The sequence below is a fragment of the Poecilia reticulata genome, chromosome 21 (assembly GCF_904066995.2).
Source record: "Poecilia reticulata chromosome 21, P_reticulata-male-v2, whole genome shotgun sequence".
In the NCBI taxonomy this organism is placed as follows: domain Eukaryota; kingdom Metazoa; phylum Chordata; class Actinopteri; order Cyprinodontiformes; family Poeciliidae; genus Poecilia; species Poecilia reticulata.
Window position 1 is genome coordinate 22,733,125 of NC_088850.1, and position 25,136 is coordinate 22,758,260.

A 25,136-nucleotide genomic window follows, 5' to 3' on the forward strand; every position below is an offset into this window, starting at 1 on the left:
TCACTTTTTTTCTTAAATATGTTTTGACATTCTCCTTATGCAATTACTAGCATTTCTAATTCCCTCTCTGAGAAATGTGCACTTTGAGGCCTTTTATTTACTCCTGTTGCCATGGTGAATGGCAGTACCCCATCAATTCAGCCTGACATTCACAGCACCAAAGGTGAGAAGTGAGCTCAGGAAGATAAAGACCAGGAAGGCTGCAGATCAGCTGTGTGATGTGACCGGGTACATCTTAATCTCAGCTTGAGGTTGGGGAAAGTTCCACAGCTGTGGAAGACATCCTGCGTGGTACCAGTGCCAAAGACCCCACACCCAAAAGACCTCAACAGCAACAGGCTGGTGGCATTGACATCTCACCTGATGAAGACCTTGGAGAGACTGCTTCTTGCACACCTCCACCCCCTGGAGCCCATCTATGGACTCACTTCAGTTTGCCTACCAAAATGGCATTGGAGTGGAGGATGCCATCATCCACCTTCTACACAGCTCTATTTCTCACCTGGAGAATACTGGGAGCACAGTGAGAATCATGTTCTTTGATTTCTCAAGTGCTTTCAATACCATCCAAACCATGACACTGAAGGATGTCTGTTACTACCCAATAGTAAGTCCCGCCCACTCCTCACAACTCTTTGGACTCACTACTGCCCAGTTCTCTGTCTAACAGGTCCGGAAAACCCCCAGAAACTCGGGTCTTACCCTAGCGATAGTTTGTGGAGAATTATCTGTTTAAACTGGGGTCGGAAAGGACTCGTCTAGCTCTGACTACCTTCGATCCAGAAGTTATGACCTTTTACAGTTGAGGGGCAATCCGCTGAGTAGCCCTCACAGTGACATAACCCCTACAACCACTCCTGTTAACGGTAGCTCCTTTCCTAAAATAACGGCACTTGTTAACGGCTAGATTAAATTTAGTGACTTAGAGTTAAGTCCCAAGGTCATTATTTTAACACTCACCAGAGGAAAACACAAAGCCACCCTGTCTCTAGCATCATGTATGTTGTTTTACTATATTTAGGAGAACCAACAATAATTAAGACTGACACAATTAAACTCACTGTTCACAATCCTCATTAGAATTTTAGAATTACAAGTTTATTAAGCAAGCTTTAGCAGGGGCATATAACAACAAATTAATTTCCAAGAGTTATAAAAGAAGCAAAAATATAATGAAATCAAATAGGATTTATCACCTCTTTTCCTTGTTCTCATTCCTAACCTGTTTCACTAAATTCACTGAGCGAGGCTTTGGGAGAAGCTGGTTAACTCATACCCGATGGTCATTGGTCTCGGCAGCTGTAATCTTTTGAGGTCCTTGGTCAGAGTCTTTGTCCAGCCGGAGCAAAGTCCTCTTTACGGAAGAGAAGCGGAGAGAAGGCTCACGCTTTCCATTGAACATGCAGACTCCTTGTCTTTAAAGGACCTCCGTCTCTTCTCCAAGTCAGCCGCGCCGGGGTTGAGAACGTTGGGTAGAGGCAGAAGATTCGGTCGGATCTGGAACCAGGGGTGTTGGCTGGTGGAACTCGTCCCTTCTAGGCAGCGTGAAGTCGTGGAATAAGTTTCCCTTGGTCCCTCGGTGTAATCCTCTGCCGGTCTTTAGTCAGCTCCCTCTGATGATTCCGCTTCTGCGCTGCCGACGAAGAACGCTCGTTCTGTCCCGTACATTAGTATTTATGCCCTGTGTTTCCATGGAACCCGCCCATCGCATTATGTCATTGCCTGAGATCATGCAAGGCAGGGCTGCCGGTGGAAAGCACCGGGCTCTTTCTCAAGTTTCCAATGACTCATCCCTACCTACTCGCTTCATCGGGGCAGTTCCCTTTTTCCGTCGACCATCTGTTTCCAATTCTGCCGCACCCTTGCTTTCCTTCCCCATTTGGTGACTCACCCCTCGCCTTTTGCTCAGTGAGAAGTATTCTTTTCCCTTACCACAGTATCCATGGTTTTAATAATACATGCTGATTTTATATAATCATGTTATTTGTTAGTTGACTCAAAAGTATAACCTCCAGCCTTTCATAATATAAACTATTATCATTCACTTGATTATAAGTACAGAACATCAACTGATTAGGAGTACAGAGTATACATTATTATAACATTTACTTAATCAGAAATACAGAATACATGTTTTGACCATACATTACAGACACTTCTTCATTGGCCTGTGTATTGTCACTTTATAATCACTTATCACTTATAATCATCATTTAATCATTATTCGATATACTGTTATTTCTCAGGCCTTTATTCCATTTTTCTGCGTATACCTGGACAGATCTCACATACCCATACCAGATTCCTCGACACCCCCTCCGTGAGATCGGACGGGGCTTCGCAGAAAATCTAAATTCCGACTACCAAAAGTCCAATTCATCACCACCATGGAGAGTCAAAATGTCTCTCTCGTAGCAGGTCGTAGGAGAAGATGAAGGCGTCCAAGTGTCCACGATCTCGTATTCCGTTAGGTGGAAGGTGGAGAAGACCAGATCTCAGCCTCTAGTCCCACGTCTACAGTAGACTTAGACGGCCCAAAGGGGTCTTGGCGCTCCAACTGAGGTGGTGAGGTTGGAAAAAGCACTTCAGCCGCCAAATCCTGTGGCGGGGCCGCTGGAAAACTACAACTTTCCTCGAGTTCCTTCAGCAGGTTCTCGAAGTCAATAGCAAACGAAGGAGACTGTGCCCGGCAGATGCAGGCGACAGAGGAGCTGACATTGCTACTTTGGTCTTGGGGTGATGGGACAGGTATATCGTCGGTCTGGCATGCTTGCTGAGATGAACTGAGGGACTCAGTTTGAGTACTCTGTACGTGAGTTGCAATGCTGGTTTGGCACCCGACGTCGATGTACATGTCAGGAGACGCCGGACAAACAGATGGACGGGGGTCACCCACCGCCAACACTCGGCCATCCAAAAGGTGTAGAGTGGGTAGGCATTGACGAGTGATCTGATTCTCCCATAGCTTCTGGACTATGGGTAATATCCGGTCGTTTCCCAAGTACGATGTTCGGAGAGTGTCGTCGTCTTGGTTCAACGCAGAGGTCCACACGACTTTATGTACTTGTTCCAGGGATCGAGATGCAGAGGCCGAGACGTACGGCAGGTCCCGTTGCTCATTGAGGCAGAGGATCGCTGTAACGTTATCAAGGTGCACGCAAGCGTTACACCATCGGGTAGACGATGCTACCCACATGAATCCCAAGGATTCTACGGACGCTCCGCATCCCACACAGCAAGTTGGAGCCTAGGAGAAACAGCAACTCAGGTAATTTTCATGATTAGTAGGTATCGATCGATCAACATACATAAATTGATAAAAAGAAGCTAAATGCGCATAAGCAGGAGCAGGGACCAAGGCTGGTTCTTATGCCGATGTGCCGCGTTGAGCCGCGAGCCAAGGGGAATTAATAATGGGGGGTGGATCTTCATATTCCGGGGACCCGGGAGTAGACATCGGGGTCGGGTCGTGAAATATGGCCCCGTGGGTCATGAGCCATACAGCAATGGGCAGCGGGGACGACTTCCCTAACCAATACAAAAGCACAAAAACTCCCCATCCTGCCGCCCAAAGGGTTAGGGCGGCCCACTTACGAAGCCAGCGGAGCCTACCCTTGCCTTTGATGGATAGGGCTTGGTAGGCTAGGTAAATGAGGATGGATACGGCCAGAATGCCCTCGACGATGGCGGCCAGGATCTTGAGTGGTGCCGCTCGGGTAGCATGGGTTCCTCCGAGGAGTAATTCCATCAGGAAGGCCGCGGTGTCAATGGAAAGCCAAAGGCATGCCACCGCGCCTCGTCGCCAGTTGATGCGGGTCCTACCCATTAGGTAGCAGGCGAAGAGGGAAGGGGCAAGATCCCAGCGCCCCAAAAAGATTGGGCGTAGGATGATCTTTATGAGCCCTTGAACCGAGACAAGCACCCTCAGGAGCTGTCCGGTGGACCAGGACCCGGTATGGCAGTAGACAACCCAGGCCAGGATGAACCCGAGCTGCTCAGTGGTACTCACTTGGATGGGTGCGAAAAGTGTAGAGGGAAGAGAGAAGTTGGTTGAAGAATTGGATGCCATGTCGTCCCTTCTTATCCCTTGGTTAAGGTCCAGTCTTGATTGCAGCAGTGAAGATCCGCGAATGGCTCGCTGGCTCCCGGCGGCCTGCCTTTATGCTGAAACAGGCTCCTCCTCTGGGGGGAGGGGCCGGTAGTCCTTCCTCTCGCGATGGCAAATCATTTTTAGCCACTCCTTCACTACAACCACTCCCAGGATTAGGGCAATGGCTCCGCCCAGGAAGCCCAGCAAATATGGCCATAACATGCTCAAAGCATTTAGCAACCAATGTTCGATAATACTGAGGCCTCCACCAACCACATTTCCAACCTCCTCAACTACATCCATAACGGTAGTAGTCAGGGTAGAGCCCAAAGTCTCGTACCAGTAGCAGGCATGCTGTTGCTCACCCGTTCCACATTTCTGCCACACTTCCTTGGAACTGTTGCAGGTGAGGTTAGAATAGAGAAGGTTAGGGCCTACCCAGTCAAACCCAGGGTCCACTTCTCCGTCGCAAAGACTTTTCCGGAATGCATGGCCTTCTGCGATGGCTATGAGAGTGTCGGGGATGGCAGGGACAGGGAGACCTACAATCTTCTTGCGCTTTTGTAGCTGGTATCCCAAAATCGCATCAGTGCAGGTTTTTGCCCTTACGATCGCTCTTCGCCATGTCCCTGCAATCTTTCGCCAAACTACATCAGATGCATGGGTGTCATATTCATCCGCATAATGTTCCTTGCAGTAATCTTCCCAACCCGGGATTGTCTGACATGGTTTCCTTGCCAGCCCAATGGTACATTGGGTCTTGTTGTCATTGCAAGTCATGCGCCAGGGCCTTGGTAGGACGTAGGTGTCGGGTCTCCAAAAAATACCTGGCCAAATCATCCGATCTTTGGAGTAGACAGTGGCGATGTATTGGTATTTAATCCAATAATTGTGGGACGCATTGAGGCAAGGCAGAACCCAAGCCTGCAGTTCTTCCTGTTGAAGTCCCCACCACTCCCAATCCCAGGCACGATGGTAGTCCTCGTACCAGGCACGGAGGACGAGTTTCGCTGTTTTGAAGGTGTCAGGACTCGGGCAGTGATATTCCATGCAGCGTGGAAGGTGTTGCTGGTTTGCCAAAGGTCACATCGCGGGGAGGACATCGTCTTCACCCATTCTGTGTCGTTAAGGCTATCAAAAATGCGTTGGGCTACACACTCATCAATTTGTGCAAACTGGTCCTTAGGGGCATTTAGGAGGTCATCTGGAGTTGGAAGCGGTTGTGTGCGCATGTCAGCAAAGTGCGGTCCTTTCAACCCGGCAGGGGAGCGAACTGCCCCCTCCGGGAAGTCTCCTATGAAGAATACCTGATCCTTTGCTATACCAGTCCAGGGAAACGAGTCATTCAACCAAGGTTCTATTTCTGTTTGCACGGTTCGGGCTCGGGTCCACGAGAATGACCAATCTTCCTTCAGAGCCAAAACTATGTGATTTTGTCCGGTGCAACTAACATATTTGTTCCATAGGCATGCATTTAGGATACCAAATTTAGTCTTATAACATTCTTGCTGGTCACTCTGAAACATGAACCGTCTGGATCCTTGTTTAATCAGGAAGGCTGTGATGTTCTCCCAGACGTGCCGTTCTGGTTGCCCCGTCGGTCGTATCCTAGTGCTGTTACTAGCAGTGCGGTTTTGATACAGGGTCTCGGTGTCAATTTCGTCTTCTTCACAATTCAGATGATAATCTCCCCAAAACTCCCTACGTGGGAGCCAAGTCCTGCAGCCTGAGGACCTATGTGGGGCTGAATAAATCACCTCGGTGTCCCAGTATCCTTGGGACGGTGCCAGCGCTAGGGGTCGGCAGGCTCTGTTGCAATGCCATTCTGGCATGCCGTGGTCTGGATGGATCCAGTTGCATCGGGCCGTCTGTCGCTCTTTCTGATGCATGATCCTCACCCAGCAAATTACTCCTTCTTTGAGGAAACTGTAGCTGTAAACCTCCCAGGTACGGTTTAGGAGGTCATCAATCATGGAGTCATTTAGATTATAAGCTCTGCTTTCCACATATTTCTTTCCGTTTTCCTTCTTGAATAATTGACTTTGGTTCTGAACAGAAGACTCGTTGTCCCATGGCACAAAAATAGAGGTGGTACTGGTATTCCAACAATTGAAAGTGAAGTACTTGGAGCGACCATAGGTAACCTTTGTATGCGTAAGGTGCCATGGCCCAACTCCTATGAAGTACAGGATGGCGATGAGAATAGTAGCAGTAACTAGTAGAGCCAAAAGCGTAAGCAAAGCTTTAATACAAAGTGGTATTTTCTTTCTCGTAGTCGTTTTCCGTAGCAAGGGTCGTTCAGGGGTGTCTGGTTCGTCGTCTGTGGTGGTATCCGAATCCGTAAGGTCATCCAGTAAACTCGCTCTTGTCCCACTCGTCTTAAGCGGGTGTCTTCCATTTTGGGTTCTTCAAAGCGTAGGTCAGTGGTAGTCTGGGATCTGTCGTATCATGTGCGGTACCGATCTTTGTTAAGGCTCTAGGGCGTCGCTGACGTCTTGCGGTTGTAGCTGCACGTCTGGTGGCTCGTCCTTGTAGCAGCGAGTTATATATTGGAGAGGGGTAGGGCAATTTAGGTTCCAACCCCCTCCACACCCACCTCCACAGAAATACTCTCCAACTATCTGGCCGGGGAAATGGGCCTTGGATCGTGCCTCTCTTAGTGCCTGATCCTGCCAGGCCTCATGCTTGTAGCCTAGCGGGACTGGCATTGTAACATACGTACACAACGATTGCCCACGTAATGTCATTCGTGTGCGGTATCCCCATGGTGGTGGAGTATAAATCTTCAGGTGTGGCGGGTTGGGATAAACTCGGTCTAGCTCCAATTTTAGTGGGAGTCGGGTATTATTGAAAATGAAATCTTCTGGGTTTGCTTCCATTTTCACCGCAGTTCTGGCCATACCTGGTGACGTAGTCCAAATGATCACGCCATTCACTGATATCTCGCAGTACAGACCTTGCAGTGGTTCCAGATAATGGGGTCCCCATCGCACCTGTATTTCTTTTCCCCCCAATGGCAGATTTACTGTATTAAAATCCACGGGAGTCGTCGTTGGTAGGTCGGCGTACTCCCTGTGTGATCGATGGCCTCTGGAGACATTTTTCCTTTCCAAATCGGGAACTCTGCAGGGAGGGAGAAATATGAGACATCCCACGGCCGTGGCGCTGCCTGCTCACTGCCCCGTACTTCCTTTACCTCTCGTAGCTTTGTGGGGCGAATATAGACGAGGTGGTTAAGAAATAGGCCTCCGAGAGCGGGTAGGACTCGGTAAAGTCCTCTCGAGGTGTGTCCAACAAGATGGAACCATTCGGGAGTTTCAAAAAGGGTCCTTTGTCCGAGAGTCCGGACCAGACTTCTGTTCCACTTTAAATAATTTGCTTATAAAATACTTCTTCCCATTTTGATATTTATCTTTCCGCTGATTTGTAGACTTGACGACCTGACCCCCTTCTGCCGGTGTATCCATCAGTTTTAATTTTTCTTCCTTCGTGCAAAAGTGGAGGAGAGCGACCGCCAAGCGCCGCCTCCGAGTCTTCTTCTTGGCTTCTCTGGCTCAGCACAGGACACAGTGGGGTAGACTTGGTCGTCCGAGACCACGGTGATCGTTGCTCCCACTGAATAGACTCCTTTATATGGGATGGTGAGCATTTGCACTGACAGTTGAACCGAACGGGTAGTGTCAGGATCAGAGGGCGTCTTCACTCTATGAGCCACGCCTCCTGGGACCTGCAGGACTCCGTCCCGAAAGTTGTATTCTGCTGTTACACGGAACAGGGTCGACTTCTCCTTGGGTCTTGCTGCGTTGCTGCCCCACCCATCCAGCTCAGTGGTGCAATAGTACAGATCCGACGTGCGTATCTCACCCTCTCTTGGCACGTCCGGCAAATCCACTATCGGGATGGTGCAGTCATTGATGGTTTCCAAAATCAGATGTGCCCAGGTAGTCAGTTCCCAGGGGCCCGTCCAGCCTCCGTTCACTGCTTGTGCTAAGGTGTCATCCGGGAGCCAACTTAATTCTTCTACAGAATTGGGGCCTGTCTGAGGCCGCAGCACTCGGAAAATGACTGGGGAATATGAGGTGTTCACTGGCGGGAAGGACAGGCCTGCTCGCGCAGGATCATAGGGCCATGCGGCGTGGACAGACTCCCAAAGAAAGTCATGCGGCCCTTCTGCTTTTCTCCAGATCCAGTCTTCTCTGACCGAGGGTCCCTCTGGGGTGTTAGGGGGAGCTGAAGGTCCTGGAGGCCAATATACTGAGGGTATGGGGCTCCCATAAGTGGGTTGGGCCCCCACGCAAGGTTGGAAGAATCTTAGGGAGCTGTAGTATCTTCTCACCTGCCAGCCATCAGCCTGTCCCGCTGCTGTCACCTCGTCCCTGCGGATTTGTTCCTCGCAGGTCGCACAGTAGATCAGTTTTTCTCCGTCCCACTGGCAGAGGCATCTTTTTGGTTCTTCTTCTCGCCATCCCCATTGATTTATCACCAGGGTTCGTGGCAGGTATCCTATTCGGCAATTTCCGCAAAACGTAATGCTTATAACCGAAACCGGGGAGACGGGGAGGCTTCGCAGCCCGTCCGCCGTTGACTCCTGCCGCCAGGGTTTTTCGCGGCCCGGTCCTTCCCAGGTGAGGGGGAGCTGGAGGACTGTTAGACATACTGGGCAACGGTCTTTGGTGCTACTCCACTTCAGCATTTCAGGTTCGTTTGACAGGACTCCATTTTTGGCCCAATCCAATTTCTTCAGGGCTCGTCCTGCCCAGATCCCTGAAGTTGTTCTCCTAATTACAACCACCCCTTCACGGTGGCCAGTCCGAGATAGGGTGGAACGATACATGATGCACTGGCCATTTCACCGGCTTCTATTTCTCTCTAGTCAGGAACTGGCTTGAGCTGTTCAACTCCTTGGATCCCCCGTTTCTCTAGCAGTACCGTATTCCTGTCCAGTACTTGCTTGACGGTGTCTGTTGTTTCAAACTTAGGTTTCACTGCTGCGTTCACAGGTTGTTCTCTTGCTTTGATCCACACCCGCTGTCCCACTCTGAATGGCACTTTGGGCGTCAGCTTCTCCTTTTTATCGCCGGAGCCCCGCCCCGTTTCCTTCGTGGCAAACGGTCGTTGGTTGAGTTCCATGGATGGGGCGGGCCTGTCGACTCTGTTCCTGTCATTCAGGGCCCGCCCTATTTCCACAGCCACGGTGCTCCAGCTGCTGTCGTTAGCATTCTTAGCTATCCAGCCTTTGACTAATCCAATGGTCCGTTCTACCACCCCGTTGGCTTGAGGGGTGTAAGGGGGTGAATAAACTCTTATCACGCCAAACTTCTGGCACCATTGGTCAACCTGCGCGTTACGGAAATGAGTCCCATTGTCCGTACGTAGCTCCTTTGGGATTCCCAGGACGCTGCACACTTGCTCCAGCATGCCGACAACACTGTTGCCATTAGCCTTCCTGGCTGCTTTTACAGTTACAAATCCCGACATTGAGTCCACCAGCACTAAAAGGTACTTCTCACCTTTTCTTCCCGTTATTCCCAGGGGGCCTGCTACATCCATGCAGACTGAGCCCCAGGGGATCGTGCTCTTGATGGTCAATCCTTCCAACCGCTGCCCTCGGCGGCCTGCGTTGTATTGTCCACATACTTCACAGCCCCGTAGCACGCGTTGGACTTGTTTCACTGGGATCCAAAGCTCATACTCATCCAGCTCCTTACGGGTAGGCCGTACGCCTGCATGTCCAAGGGCTTCATGCACGCTCCGCACGACCTCATCCACGTATTCTTCTGGGACCTCCCGTCCTCTGGGAGTAGTGTCCCACTTCTCGGCTCCGACAAAGACAATTTTTCTCTGTTGGACATAACAGTCCACTTCATCATTTCCACGCCAATGAGCTCCCTCATGCGTGTGGGCTCGTTGGTGCTCCACTTGGAGCTCCAGTTGCATCTTTAACTCGGCAATCTTCTTCCATAAGTCTCTATGGGCCACCGGCTTGCCCTTAGCTGTTTCAAAACCATTTTCTTCCCAAATGGCTAGGTCCTCTCTCAGGGCCTGAGCACAGTAGTAACTGTCCGTCACTAACCTGGCGCTCTTGATTTTTCTTTTGGCCAACTCCAGTAATCCTTCCAACACTGCTGTGACTTCTCCGACTTGGGCGCTGCCGGGGGCTTTCCCTTTCTGTCTGTACCTCTCTGTACCGTCTTGTTTCAGGATGAACCCCCAGTAGGCCACGTGGTCCGACCCTTTCTTTGATCCATCGGTGTAGAGTGTCCACTCTGGCTGCTCCGATGTCTCAGGCGCCTCTTGCGGTCGTCTCTTGTTTGGGGGCTGTGCTGGCCCGATTTCAAGCTCTGGGTCCAGCAAGATGTCTTCCCATCTTCCCCATCGTGTGTTTGTTGCTTTAGTACTTTCGACGGTGCCTTTGCGTAGGTACTTGTGGACCTGGCTCTGTGTGATGACTTTGATCGGTTGCCCTTGTGCCAGGTCTTTTAGCACACTCCAGTATCGAGCCAGTACCGCTAGTTCTTTCTCTTCTTGTGGGTACTTTTTCTCAACAGAAGTCAGGGTATAGCTCCACAGAGTAACCAGGCCTCCGTTCTCGTTACTCACTTTGATCATAGCGTCGTCGTTTTCACAGCTGATTTCTGCCACCATTCGTGCTGACAAACTCCTCGGTTCCAGTCTCACGGCAGCTTGGATTGCTTTTCTTAATTCCTCCAGATCTTGTTGGTTTGCTGCCGTCCAAACCCATTGCTTCTGCCCTGCGTCTTCGTCCTCCTCCTTCTTCCTCAGGCAGTTGTACAATGGTCTGGCATACTTCTGGTAGTTGGGTACGTGGTCCCTGACATAGTTACATAGTCCCAATATCTTCTGCAGATCGTTCTCTGACTGTGGGGGCCGAATGTCCATCAACTTGTCCCTGTACCCGTCCGAGAGTCCCAAGTCTGACGTGACTTGGAACCCCAAGTAATTCACTTGGAATTGTCCGAACTGGCACTTCTTGAGGTTCAGTTTTAGGCCTGCCTTGGTGAGGTTCTCGATTACAGTCCGTAACCTCACCAAGTGTTCTTCTTCGGTGTCATCGGCAATAAAAACATCATCTATGTACACAGTTGCCCCCACGTCTCCCAGTACTTCCATCACGGCTGACTGAAAAACGTTCGGTGAATTTTTATAGCCTTGGGGTAATCTCTGCCAAACATAGCTCTTGCCTTTGTGGGTAAATGCTGTCTTACCCTGGGACTGTCTCGCGAGGCGGAGAGAGAAAAATCCATTAGCCAGATCGATGCAGGACTTGAATTTCTTGACCCGTAGCGTCTTAAGGGTGCCTTGTGGGTTGATTAGGCTGGCTCTGTTCGCCACTGTCCTCCGATTCAGAGCCTTAAAGTTGATCACTGGCCTCCTGCCCCCTCCTTCCCACTCCGGTTTCTTCACCGCCTGAATGGGGCTATTTGTGATTGGGTTGAGTTCCTCTCTGATGATTCCCAGGGAACTCAGCTACTTCACTATTTTGTCCATTTCCTCGACTGCTCCTGGATTCAGGGGTATTGCCGCACAGGGGGGTGCACCCCACCTTCAATCTGGTGCACGAACCTCTGGCCCAAATCTCCGCAGTCGTTCTTGAATCTGGCCACCTCTGCCGAGGCGATGATTTTAAGCAACTTCTCTCTCCCAGCCGGGGAGAAGTCGCTCTCTTCGATTTTCTGCTCCGTTACTGCTGGTATATCCACTGGTTTGTACCAGCCTTGCGCTTCTGGTCCCGTCTGTGTCGGGCCGACTTTCACCAGTCTGGCTTTTAGACTTGTCAACCGTCGTTCGAGAGCACGATAATTGCACTTTTTCTTACTTATTTCTTCCAAGTCTCTGACGGTGAGGAGGTTGTATGGACCTTTGATCCATACCACTCCTTTCCAGGTTCCATACGGCATTTTTTCTATTTTCCGTTGGCAAATTGAACTTTTAGGTGTCCTGTTGTTTTTAGGTCTTTGCGGGTCATCGACACCTCTGCTCCGGTGTCCACTAGGTAGGGTACTCCTTCCACTCTCGCGTAGATCTCGTCCCCTCCCAGTAGGCATTCTCTAGCGTGACCCGCGACCTGGACGTCATTACTGTGGCGGCCCTCCGGTCCCATTCTCACGGGCAACGCGGAGAGCCGTTTTCTGCTCAGGGCTTAATTTTCTGTATTCCTCATCCGAGAGGTAGGGGCCTCCTCTCGGCTGGCGTGGGGTGCTGGCTGGCCGCTTGGTCTCCCTTGCGGTCCTTGTGGTCTTGGCTGAAACGTCCTGTTATGGAAGTTGGGCGGTGGCCTGCCTTGGTAACTGGGTGATGGTCCTCCTTGGAAGCTGGGTGATGGTCCTCCTTGGAAGCTGGGTGATGGTCTTCCTTGGGAGTTGGATGGTGGCCTTACATTGGTTTTGTTGGCCGGTTTCACTGGCTGACTCGCCTCCTTTTTCCTTTTTTCCTCGTAGTACTGCTGCTCCAGGTCGAATCCTTTCACGGCCACATCCATCTGGGCGATTGTGGTGCCTCTAATCGGCATCTTTACAAACGCTATTTCTCCCCTTCGGCCTCTTGTCACGTCACGCAGCACTTTCACATACTTTGCTGGGGGGATGGTGTGCTTGAGTGTGTGCCAGAGGGGTTCCAACCGACTCCCTTTGTCGAGCCGCCCCCTGGCTCTTTTCACTTGAGATTCTTCGTCATCCGCATCCTCCAGCACCAACCGCTCGTAGTTACTCTGGGCGGATTCTGATCCAACCATCGGATCCGCAGTCACACTAGTCAGCCATAGCTTCTTGGCCCCCTCATGGGTGGTGGTAGACAATACTGTTGGCCAGACGTCCTTCAAATATTCCTCATTACTTTCGTTCCCATTCTTTCTTCTGATCACCAGTCTGAGGTTCTTGAGCTCAGCATAGGCATCCTGGCCGGCACCAGTGGCAACCGGTGGAGTAGGCTCCCTCCCGGGAGCCACAGGGCTCCGTGGCGATGGCCCTGCTGAGGCTTCTGGTGAATCTTCCTCGTCGGCGGACACCTCGTCCAGCCTTTGCTGAGTCTCTCGGGAATGTTTGAAGGCGGCTTTCTTTAGACGCCTCAGCATTACATCGTGCATGATTCCAATGTAGTTCATCCTGAAGTTGGAAGTCAGGGAATTGTACGCCGCCAGCGTGGGACGGGAGGGCGCCATCAGAATATTGGCCCACTCTCCCACGGTCGCCTCGACCCCGAGGGTAACTCGGTCTTCCAGGCGGCTGGACCATTCTGGTGGTACCTGATAGTCGGTTTGGCCGACCTCCGGTACATACGCCCGTCTCCCATCTTTGGCTTGAACCGGGCCCCAGGTTACGTCTCTCGCCAGTCTTTCGGAGGTTCTTTCGATGTCATACACCTCTACTTCATTCTTCTTTCCTCGATGCTGGCCCGTTCGGAGTGGTTTGTAGTTAACCAGGGGGAGTCTTGGGTCGGAAAAAGCGCTCTCATGCTCGCTTTCTTCCCCCTCCTCCGCACGGTCCTCGCCCTCCTGCTGCCCTTGCTCCTCTTCTGGGTCGCTGATGTCGCTAAACTGCGACTGTCGAAGGGGTGTATTCCAGGGGGCATTCAACGGCTGGATCTTTGCCGGTTTTGTAAATCCGTCTTCAACGTCCACCTGCGGTCCCTTCTTTAGCTTGTCCACATCATGGTTTTGTTGTCCTTCGTCTTCCGGTTCAATCGAGAGCCTCCGGATGTATTCTGCTGCCCTGTCTGCCGGTTCGACTGGATATGCTCTCAATCTCACTTTCGCCGTCTTGATGACTTTAGCTGGTCCAACCGGAGTATCATCCGGGGGGTCGCTCCTCGGGATCCCCTGGGGATGGTCGTTGGTTTCTGGAGGTTGGCGTTCGGCGCGGTACTGCCTCTCCGTCTCTGCAGCCTTCCGCACGCCTTGCTCGGTCTGAAGTTGGTGTAGGTAGGGGTCAACTACTACCACCACCTCACGAATAGTGAAGAAGTGGCCATTAGCTGAAGCTATGGACACCACCCCTCTCTCCGCGACCGATTGAGCGGTGTCTCCCCGCAGATCCGGTGACCTTAGTCCTTGCACGCTCACTACAACCCTTTTCATCCGTCGGTTGTGGGCGGTTATAAGGCCTCGCTCCAGGCCGTGCCACATCTTTTTCCGATAATCTTCGAGGTTATCTCCCTTCTTGTAAGCGTCGATAGGGACCAGGATAATCTCCCCATAGGTCAGGTTGTAGCCATTCAATGTGACTACTTCCCTATCCGTCATTTTACTGTCCGCAGTTCTCAGCCGGTGTAGATCCTTCCTGTACCCGTCCCCCGCCTGGAGGTTGAGTTCCGACCTGAACTTTCGGTTGTGGACTTTGTACTTCTTATCCGTGAATACGATCAACCCGTCGCCTTCAATCTCCCAAGGTTCTCCGATGAGTTGATACACCTTGAGCCCAGACTGTACTCTGATGTTGATTGTGTCAGCTGGCAGCGGAGGCAGTTCTCGAGGCCTCCTCCGGGTGTTTGATTTCTGAGTCCTTTTCTTGGGGCTATAAGTCCCTTTTTTGTCCTTGTCGCTTTCCTCGTCGTCCGAGCTGTTTCCCGATGGCGGCGGCGGAGAAGCTGGTGCCTTTCTCTCCGTGCTGTGGGCCTTAGGCAGGGGCTTGTTCCCCGGTTCACTCCAGAGGGACCATTCCTTTATCACTTTATCCCACTGCTCCTTGGCCGGAGTCCAGACCTGTGATCCACTAGGGGCTCCCTGGTCTGACGGCCCAGGGTGTGTGTCCTGAAGTTCTTCGTCGTCGTCCTTTGTTAGGTCTATCAGGGGCCGTTCCGGCTGGGGCGACGGGTTTCGGCTATCCTGCCGAGACGGAGGTTCGGCCACCTCCGAGTCCACAAGGTCCCGGTTTTGGTACTCTTTTCTCTTTTTTTTGTATAATCCAATTTTCTCCAAGACTTCTGTGCACTCGGTGTAGCGGGGCGTTTGTCGGGCCAAATAGTCCACCAGGATCCCATCCACACCGGCAGCCAACGTCGCCAGCTTTACTATGCCGTCGTACCTTTTTGACGGGCTGTCCAGTATCCGTAGTTGGCCGTCAGGCCACTCTTCCAGGAGGTCGGCGAACCACTCCAGCCATTCTTTAACTTCCGTCCTTTTGACGATTTTCACCGGGCACCGGGCGATCATCAGCCGGTGATTGTCCTGGAGCTTGGGGCATAAGTAGATCTGTTGATTCTCCAATGTCACTTCCATCAGGATTCGTGATCCATTTGGGTTTCCAGCAAGATGGGCCTCGCAGAGCATCTGCTGATTTGGTGTCGTCCAGGTGTTGTACCCGTCGCCCAGCAGTATCAGCCTCACTGGAAGTTGCCGTAACCCACTTTGGGAGAGGCGAAGTCGTTCTTCCCTCTCGGTTCTGTCGGGGCTGGTTTCCAGCTCCATGTCCGATGTTGGTGGGAGCCCTGATGCTTCGGTTGCAGCATCCATGGTTGTCTTTGTCTCCGAGTCGCCTATCCCCCAAAGCCTCTCAGGGTACCTCAGAGCAGGGATGGGTCTAGGCTAGGTTGGCTACTGGCTTCCCTTCCAGATGCAATTGTTCATCCTCAGTGGAAGCTTTTCCCTCGCCTGCACGCTGTACAGTTACTGCAAGGGTCGCGACTGATAAGCCTCATCAGTCGCTCCCAACTCTATTTCCTAAGAGCTGGTCTCCCAAGTGAGCTATTCAGACCCTCTCGTCTGTTTTTACCGACTTGGTTAAAGTAGGGCCCTCCTACTCATTAGGGTGGGGCCCACCCAGGGACGCCATGTCTGTTACTACCCAATAGTAAGTCCCGCCCACTCCTCACAACTCTTTGGACTCACTACTGCCCAGTTCTCTGTCTAACAGGTCCGGAAAACCCCCAGAAACTCGGGTCTTACCCTAGCGATAGTTTGTGGAGAATTATCTGTTTAAACTGGGGTCGGAAAGGACTCGTCTAGCTCTGACTACCTTCGATCCAGAAGTTATGACCTTTTACAGTTGAGGGGCAATCCGCTGAGTAGCCCTCACAGTGACATAACCCCTACAACCACTCCTGTTAACGGTAGCTCCTTTCCTAAAATAACGGCACTTGTTAACGGCTAGATTAAATTTAGTGACTTAGAGTTAAGTCCCAAGGTCATTATTTTAACACTCACCAGAGGAAAACACAAAGCCACCCTGTCTCTAGCATCATGTATGTTGTTTTACTATATTTAGGAGAACCAACAATAATTAAGACTGACACAATTAAACTCACTGTTCACAATCCTCATTAGAATTTTAGAATTACAAGTTTATTAAGCAAGCTTCAGCAGGGGCATATAACAACAAATTAATTTCCAAGAGTTATAAAAGAAGCAAAAATATAATGAAATCAAATAGGATTTATCACCTCTTTCCTTGTTCTCATTCCTAACCTGTTTCACTAAATTCACTGAGCGAGGCTTTGGGAGAAGCTGGTTAACTCATACCCGATGGTCATTGGTCTCGGCAGCTGTAATCTTTTGAGGTCCTTGGTCAGAGTCTTTGTCCAGCCGGAGCAAAGTCCTCTTTACGGAAGAGAAGCGGAGAGAAGGCTCACGCTTTCCATTGAACATGCAGACTCCTTGTCTTTAAAGGACCTCCGTCTCTTCTCCAAGTCAGCCGCGCCGGGGTTGAGAACGTTGGGTAGAGGCAGAAGATTCGGTCGGATCTGGAACCAGGGGTGTTGGCTGGTGGAACTCGTCCCTTCTAGGCAGCGTGAAGTCGTGGAATAAGTTTCCCTTGGTCCCTCGGTGTAATCCTCTGCCGGTCTTTAGTCAGCTCCCTCTGATGATTCCGCTTCTGCGCTGCCGACGAAGAACGCTCGTTCTGTCCCGTACATTAGTATTTATGCCCTGTGTTTCCATGGAACCCGCCCATCGCATTATGTCATTGCCTGAGATCATGCAAGGCAGGGCTGCCGGTGGAAAGCACCGGGCTCTTTCTCAAGTTTCCAATGACTCATCCCTACCTACTCGCTTCATCGGGGCAGTTCCCTTTTTCCGTCGACCATCTGTTTCCAATTCTGCCGCACCCTTGCTTTCCTTCCCCATTTGGTGACTCACCCCTCGCCTTTTGCTCAGTGAGAAGTATTCTTTTCCCCTACCACAGTATCCATGGTTTTAATAATACATGCTGATTTTATATAATCATGTTATTTGTTAGTTGACTCAAAAGTATAACCTCCAGCCTTTCATAATATAAACTATTATCATTCACTTGATTATAAGTACAGAACATCAACTGATTAGGAGTACAGAGTATACATTATTATAACATTTACTTAATCAGAAATACAGAATACATGTTTTGACCATACATTACAGACACTTCTTCATTGGCCTGTGTATTGTCACTTTATAATCACTTATCACTTATAATCATCATTTAATCATTATTCGATATACTGTTATTTCTCAGGCCTTTATTCCATTTTTCTGCGTATACCTGGACAGATCTCACATACCCATACCAGATTCCTCGACAAGGACAAGCTGGACTACACGGGTCTGGACCATCACCTCATCACCTGGATACTGGACTACCTCACAAAACGACCACAGTATGTGAAGACCCAGGGCTGTCGGTTAGACATGGTTGTCTGCAGCATGGGGGCTCCACAAGGAACAGTCCTTGCCCCCTTCCTCTTCACCCTCTACACTGCTGACGTCCAGTACAGCTCTGCCAGCTGTCACCTGCAGAAGCTCTCTGCTGTCGTCGGCCTCATCAAGGATGGAGATGATGGGGAGTACAGAGAACTGAACTTTGTGGAATGGTGCCAGATGAACTGTCTGCAGATCAACAAAGGAAAAACAAAAGAACTCGTGGTGGACTTCTGCAGGTCCAAACACTCTCCTTCTGTGCCAGTGAACATTCAGGGAATGGACATTGAGATCATGAGGTCCTACAAGTACCTGGGTGTTCACCTTAACAACAAGTTCGACTGGACTGACCACACAGCTGCCCTCTACAAGAAAGGACTGAGCAGACTACATCTCCTGAGGAGACTCAGGTCCTTCGACGTGCGGGACCTGAGTCCTGCACTTCTCAGGATCTTCTTCGATGGCATCAGCCATCTTTTACGGAGTTGGTTTGTTGGGGCTGCAGCATCTCCACTGCTGACAGGAAGAGACTGAACAAGATCCTCAGGAAATCCAACTCTGTCCTGGGATGTCATGTCGACCCGGTGGAGGTGGTGGCAGACAGGAGAATGAGGACTGAGCTTGCTGGAGTACCTGTCCCACCCCATGCACCACTCTCTGACAGCACTAAGCAGCTCCTCTAGTGCCCAGCTGCGGCACCCAAAGTATGTGAAGGAAAGATACCGCAGGTCTTTCCTTCCGGCCGCTGTCCGACTGTACAACACTGCCTTCTATTCAGGGTTTGTTATGCCGTTAGTCCGTCTGTCTCCATGTTCAGAAGAAGGTTGTGTTCCAACTCAGTTGCTTTAATCTTCTTGTGTGCCGTCTTCTTGGTCTTTATGTTACTTTTTGTTCTCTAATTATGTCACTTCCTAAGAAAAATGGTTGCACCAAATTTATTTTTATTCAACCTTAAATAAAGCTTAAATTTATTTTATGAAATAAAAAATGGGGGTATTAAAATACAGGGGTCTGAATAAGATACAGCTCTAAGATTTTTTATTAGTAAATGATGCTGAAAACTATGGACAATGTTCATCCTACTTCAGAGTCCTGAGCTTATTAGTTAGTCTATCACATAAGATGTCAATAACAAAACATAAGGGGTGCAAATTCTTCAGTAAAGCACTGTACAAGCAAATAATGAATGATAAAAAACAGATATTAGTAGGCCTGTCACAATAAGCAATAAAGCAATTAATTGCATGATAAATTAAAACGAGCTCAATAATTTCTATTTGCATGATTTATTGTTTTTCTAATTTCTTTCTATCAAAAACTGGATCATAAAAGTTCAGTCAGGTGCTTTGGTCTCAGGTAGGGGTGCACCGATTTATTGGTGGCGATTTCCTTAATTTTGAGAGATTGGTGATCGACCGATACTTGCGTGTGAAGCCGATCTTATCCCCTGACTTTATCTACCTCAGCCAACGTCTAAAAATCAACTGCTGTCCTCTTCTGCTCTGCCTTTAGAGAGGTTTGACTAACTGGCCCACCAGGTCATGTCTGCATGTTTGTAGTTAACAATAGTCACCCCATTGTTGCCAACGCAGCAACTTTCTTACAAAATTTAGCAACATTTCAGGCAAACAAATTGGTATTGGCCATCATCGGAAACTGTAGATCACGGTTTTTTTTATAGATTTTTTTGGACGATTGCCAATTACCAAACTGCAATCAGTGCGGTCTTATTCTCAACCAAGCCTTTTTATGGACAATTTTGTTTAAAGAGACTTCATAATTCATTTTGTTTATTTAAAATGTGTTCCAGTTTCAGTGTTAAATGTTCATTAGAATTTAAAGTTTATTGATCTTTGAGAATGTGTTCTTGCATTATTACACCATCAGCATTATACGGTCTCAAAACAGCAATAATACTGTTTATCGCAATAACGTCTGGGACAATTTTTCGTCCAGAAAAATTTGTTATTTATGACAGGCCTAGATATGAGCACACATAAATATGACTTTTGCTGAAAAATCGAGGGAGTTCATGCAAACAGAAGCAGTTGCAGCAAGATGCCAGCAATGAAGAGAATGCATCCAGGAATGGCCTTACCGACAGATGAAGTACCTTTGGGTTTGGGTGGGACAGGACCAAGGAATCCAATGTTGTCATAAAAATTATGGATTACACTTGGATTTAAGTGTGGTCCTGCACACAGATGGAGACAGAATGGAAGCAACAACGTTGGCGTATCAGTGCCGTATCAAAACTTTAAGATCAGTTTTGATTTGCTTTGTATTGGAGGCTCTTTGTGTTCAAACAGACGTCATCAATAAAACATTTATGAGAGAGCGAGACTCAACATCCTTCCTTGACATGTGGAAGCTACTGGCCCTGCAGCGGCTCAGCCTGAGGGGGGGCTGTAAATCTCTCGTTACCCAGCAGCAGCAGGATGCAATTCAGGAAGAGCTGGTAGCTAATAGTGCTGAGTGCAAAGAACACACGAGCCGGCTGCTGCTGCATTGCTATCTCTAATAACTTACTGTTTTATGAACAACAAACAGGCCAAAAACTCACTTTAAAGACAAAAATGTATATTTATATTCATTGAGCAGAACATCCGGAGTGTTATGCAGCAGACAGAAGTGGATACATACCATTTGTTTGAAGGAGATCAATTTCTTTGCTGAGGCAGTCGATGTCAATCTGCAGCGTTCTGTTTTTGCATCGCAGATTCTTCATTTCATCGATCTGAAGGAACACAGAGAAAGAATCTCAAACCTAAACCAATATCTCAACGTCCCAGGCAAACTCAAACTACCCAGAGCTTTCTATAACTCCAACAACTCAGCTAAGATTTTATTCGCTTAATCTAAAGATGGAGCATAAAGTGATAAATAATGCCTGTGCTTAGATGTGTCGCACGTGAACTGTGAAGTTCATGTGTTACCTGATGTAAATTGTGTGGCCTATCAAGTCTATCAGTACTATTTTATATGGACCTAAACAGATGCTGTCATCACCATGGATACAGAGATGTCATATAAAAACTGACCTATGTGGTTTCATATGTTCTGACAGAGAAATTTGTTTGAGAATGTAAACTAGTATTTTATCTCTACTGTTTAAACAGCATGTGGTGGAGGGTTGCATAACAGGAACACGATAATATTGGTAAACGTAAAGATAGAGATGTGACTTGTGATAAACCTAGTTGTTGCATCTCCAGTGTTCTGTTGGAGGGATAAACCGTATAAAAATTTTGAGTCAGCCCACGCTTTTCTACTTAGCTGAGAAAATGTCTGAATCACTTATTCAAACTTGAGGAGTTCTAGGTTGAACATATTTACAAAGCTTATTTTTTATTATTATTTTAAATCCTAAATATATATCTTTTGAATATCTGCACATTAAAAAATATTAGAAGTCTATAACTTTTATGAATGATATTTCTAATAAAGGGAAGAATTTTAAAGAAGGATTTCTACAAAATCCAACAATTGAATGGATGGACAGGAGTTAGGATACAAGGAACGTGGACATGGAAGGAGGGAAACGATATATGTAGGGAGGAAGGAAGAAAAGATATGAGGTAGGAAGAAGAGAAAGAAGAAATGACAGAATATTCCAACATATTTATCCAGATAATACTGGAATAAAACTTCACACAAAGAAATCTGGCTTAGTGCCATCTAAACGTGAAGAGGTCAAACCAAAGCAAAGTAGTAAACACCATCTCTGTCATCTTACAGAAGGAATTTGGGAGGCAGAGTTGGATCTCTGCAGCCTTCTTCTGGTCAGGTCATTCTCCATTTCATTCACTTCTTCTTTTAGCTTCTCCAACTTCTTCTTCTTCAATTCCAACTCATGCCACAGTCTCTCCATTCGAGCTTTCTGATGAACCAACAGAGCTGAAAGAAGAGAGAAGAACAACATGTTTTATCAGAGGCAGCAACTGCAGCAACTGTCCTGCTTTCTCAAACATGAAGAAACAAAACAGAAACATGTGGATAAAGCCTCATTAAGAGTGTTTTGTTAAAAGAACTCTGTGGTAAGAAGATGTCGGCCTTGAACATGAACCATCGTAGTTAAATAGTTCTGTAGTGATTGTTCTAAAAACCACAGCTGTACCAGTATCTATTCAGGGTTCTTCTACACCTCCCAAATTTCAAAGGAATTGCTGTGTCTGTTCATAGATACAGCGATCCCACAGTCTCCTTAAGGATGAGAAACCAGGTGTAAAATGTGGGGTTGTATTGAGTGGTTAGAATCAGTAAGCATCTTACCAGCAGTACAAAGCAGTCAGTCAAACTAAGAGCTCCATAACACTTTTGGCTTGGAGTGAATTTGGTCTTTAAAATGACTCAAAGTTAATATCTTTGATCCAGTGGTAACAGTGTTTATGACTGTCTGAATTAAAGGGACAGACACGTCTGCATGGAGGTGACTCCCTACAAACAGCAGGAAGGAAACTGTGGGAACTTCTGTAACCTCCCCCAAAAAACAAACAAAACTAAAACAAATGAAAGTATAAAAAGCATCGACAATGAATTTTGACATTGATGACATTAATTGTTAACATCAACAGTCCAGTCTAGTCAGGAGTTTGTTGTTATCTCAGATTAAGCTAATTTTGAACGCTATATTTAAGGATCTTTTAACTCCTGCTGTAAGAAAGAATTTTGCTGTTAAAAGTGGGAGGGGGTAGGGGTGAGGTTCTTTGCAGACTCAAAGTGGGCATTTCTACAGCGCAAACACTGATTGGCAAGATCCAGCAGCAGAAATCTTACAAAAAACAGACAGAAATCAGTGCCCACTTCAAAAAGTTGAACAAATTATAGAACAAGGACCCTTCATCTCTGGGACAGTCTAACATTATGTTTTACTTCATTATTTGTTGAAACCACTGATGTCAGTTTCACATTATTTCAGGAACCAAAATGATTTTGTTTTGAGGAGAAGCAGGTTTGGATATGGCGCTAATGTCAGACCAGCTAACACAATCTGCCTCCTGTTATTATACCTAAGAGCTCAAAAGTCTTCTGATACCCTCGGTTACAACAGCTAGGTCGTGAAACCAAATAAATAAATTAAAGTCTGATACCAGAGAAGTAAGCTAGCCATATTATGGGGGCAGAAAAAGTCAAACGATGGCATTAATTTTGTCCAATCAGGTGTGATCCTTGAGAAAACCCTATGATGATCGTGTTGCACTTCAGTTTGTTCGTCCAATCAGCTGTGCCTCCTGAGAAATGCCTCCCTTTGGAAATGGCTACTTCATCTGTAGATGTACGTACTTGTTAAAAATCTGATGCAGCTTTAGATTTGAATTGTTGCTATGATGATTTTAGGAGTTTGTGGTGGTGGGTTGTTACAATATTAGCCTACAGAATATTTATCCTAACAAGTTAATCAAATTCTAGCAATTTCCAACTCTGTCAGCTTGATTTAATGTCAAGCTATGTTCAGAAAATAGATTTAGAAACCTCCCCTCCCCCATAAAAAACTCCAAAAGATGTTCAAAGAAAAAGCAGAAAAGGCAATCGGAACAATTTGTTTTTCCAAACTGAACCAGTTTAACAGGGAGGTTACATTTCAAACAGGTTTTCACTTGCATATCAGGAAAAAGCGTTGCGCAACACCAAAAATGATATTCTGCTGCCAAACAAAGAGCGATATGATCTTGGTAACTGGTGGTAAAAACATTAGTGTTTAATTAACCGTTATGTGGTGACAGGTGTGTCCGTATCAGGTGGCTTTAAATGGGACTCAGCCAGGCGTAACGCCACCAATCAATATTCCAGGTTTTGATACAAACGCACATGAAGTGTTAAGTGTGGTAGTCGCCATAGAGCAAAAGCCAAAGCCAGTGACTCACACATGATACAGTCAAAAGTCCAAAAAAGGAAAGAGCAGTGTGCTGCCACATGTTTGACTCACTCCAGGATCTGTAGTTAGGGGCTGATGGGGGCAAACAGAGCATTTACTGTGGAGGATTCATACTACAGTCATCAGGTCTTACTTAGAGAGCCACCTTGGCTTTCATCTGCTGTGTGGAAACGGCCATGGAGAACATGTCTCCACCACAGAATTGACAGCAAGTATACACTGTACCACTCAAGAAATACTTTTAAAGTCTATGTTTTCATAAGACACTTTTCTGATTATACACTATATACCTTTTAGCAACTTAAGCTTCGGGGCAGGCATTTAAGGAGAGTTGGAAAGCACTTAGGGAGCATTAAAAAAAAAGTACAAGCAATGGCAATATAATTAAAATCTTTAAAAAAAAACAAAAAAAACTTTCAACCTCAACAGTAAAAGATCGTTTAAACCAGTGTTTTTCAACCCTGATCCTCACTGCCCCCCTGTCCTGCATGTTTTAGGTATTTCCCTTCTGCCACACACCTGAATTGTATCTCTGGGTGATTAACAGGCTTCTGCAGTACTTGATGGTCATGCAATCATTTGAATCAGCTGTTCTGGAATAGAGGCACATCTAAAACATGAAGAGCAGGGGGGCGATGAGGACCAAAGTTGATAAATACTGGTTTAAACCAACAGTACCATAGGGTAGTTTGAGAACTACCCTAACAGTACCCTAACAGGTTGGTAAACCAATACAGACAGTGTGGTCTGCTGTTGCTGGTGGTCATGTTTTACACTCGTTTTATTCTGGATGTTTAAATTAGTGCACACTTAAATAAAACATACATAGTAATCTATTAAACTATACGGGAGGAGCCAGCTGTTATCGTATGGTCTGCTGCTGCAGAGTGAGCGCTCTGCTGAGCTGCATCATCTCCTTCAGAGATGATTTAATGTTGAAAATAAAAAAAAACTGTGGTGGAAGTTGGTTATTAAGTATTTTCCAGGAATATAGTGGCATTCTACGGCACAGTAAAGGAACCATGTTACCCTCAGCTGTTATAAAAATGGCAAATATACAAATAGGTCTTAAAAGAAATTTGACTTCATAATGTAAGGCTTTGAAATTGGCCCTCTGTCTCTAAAAACGCCAGCTCTTTCTGAAACTTCGTCTTCAGGACGTCATCACAAGGTGGCTCCTCTATTAACGTTTTTACCAGCGTTGCACTGCGAAGTAGCTCCTTTTATGAGCTTAGTGGTTCCACCAGGTGTTTGCCAATTGATGCTGGCTAGTCTGAAGGAGCTGAGAGGGGGAGTCGAAGCGGTGGGGTGTTCTGTGAGGCAAAAGCTTGGAAACAACAGCTCTGAGGAGGAGCTGCCCCTCAAAGGTGGAGCCAAGTTCACCCACGTGTTTTTGCAAAGCTGATTGGTTGCCATGGGAAACTAAGATTTCTCAAACATGCAAAAACGGTATGTTTTTGATGAGGGAATTACATTATAACAGTGGTTCTTAACCTGGGTTCGATCGAACCCCAGGGGTTTGATGAGTCAGTCTCAGGGGTTCGGCG

General features: G+C 47.7%; 1 protein-coding gene across 4 annotated transcripts in view; it reads right to left on the reverse strand.

Annotated features, from left to right (window-relative positions):
• Positions 1-25,136, reverse strand: part of tab2 (TGF-beta activated kinase 1 (MAP3K7) binding protein 2) — a 73,605-nt gene that overhangs the window by 3,002 nt on the left and 45,467 nt on the right. Inside the window, exons 4-7 of one of the 4 annotated variants that reach the window (XM_008398548.3) lie at positions 21,451-21,611; positions 20,358-20,451; positions 19,813-19,908; positions 17,604-17,903 (exon numbers count right to left, since the gene is read on the reverse strand). In XM_008398548.3, coding sequence (XP_008396770.1) covers positions 17,839-17,903; positions 19,813-19,908; positions 20,358-20,451; positions 21,451-21,611 — 416 coding nt within the window. In that variant the 3' untranslated portion in view covers positions 17,604-17,838. Of the gene's footprint in view, positions 1-17,603; positions 17,904-19,812; positions 19,909-20,357; positions 20,452-21,450; positions 21,612-25,136 lie in introns of those variants that run through there. The other 3 variants (XM_008398547.3, XM_008398546.3, XM_008398550.3) reach the window with 3 other exon arrangements.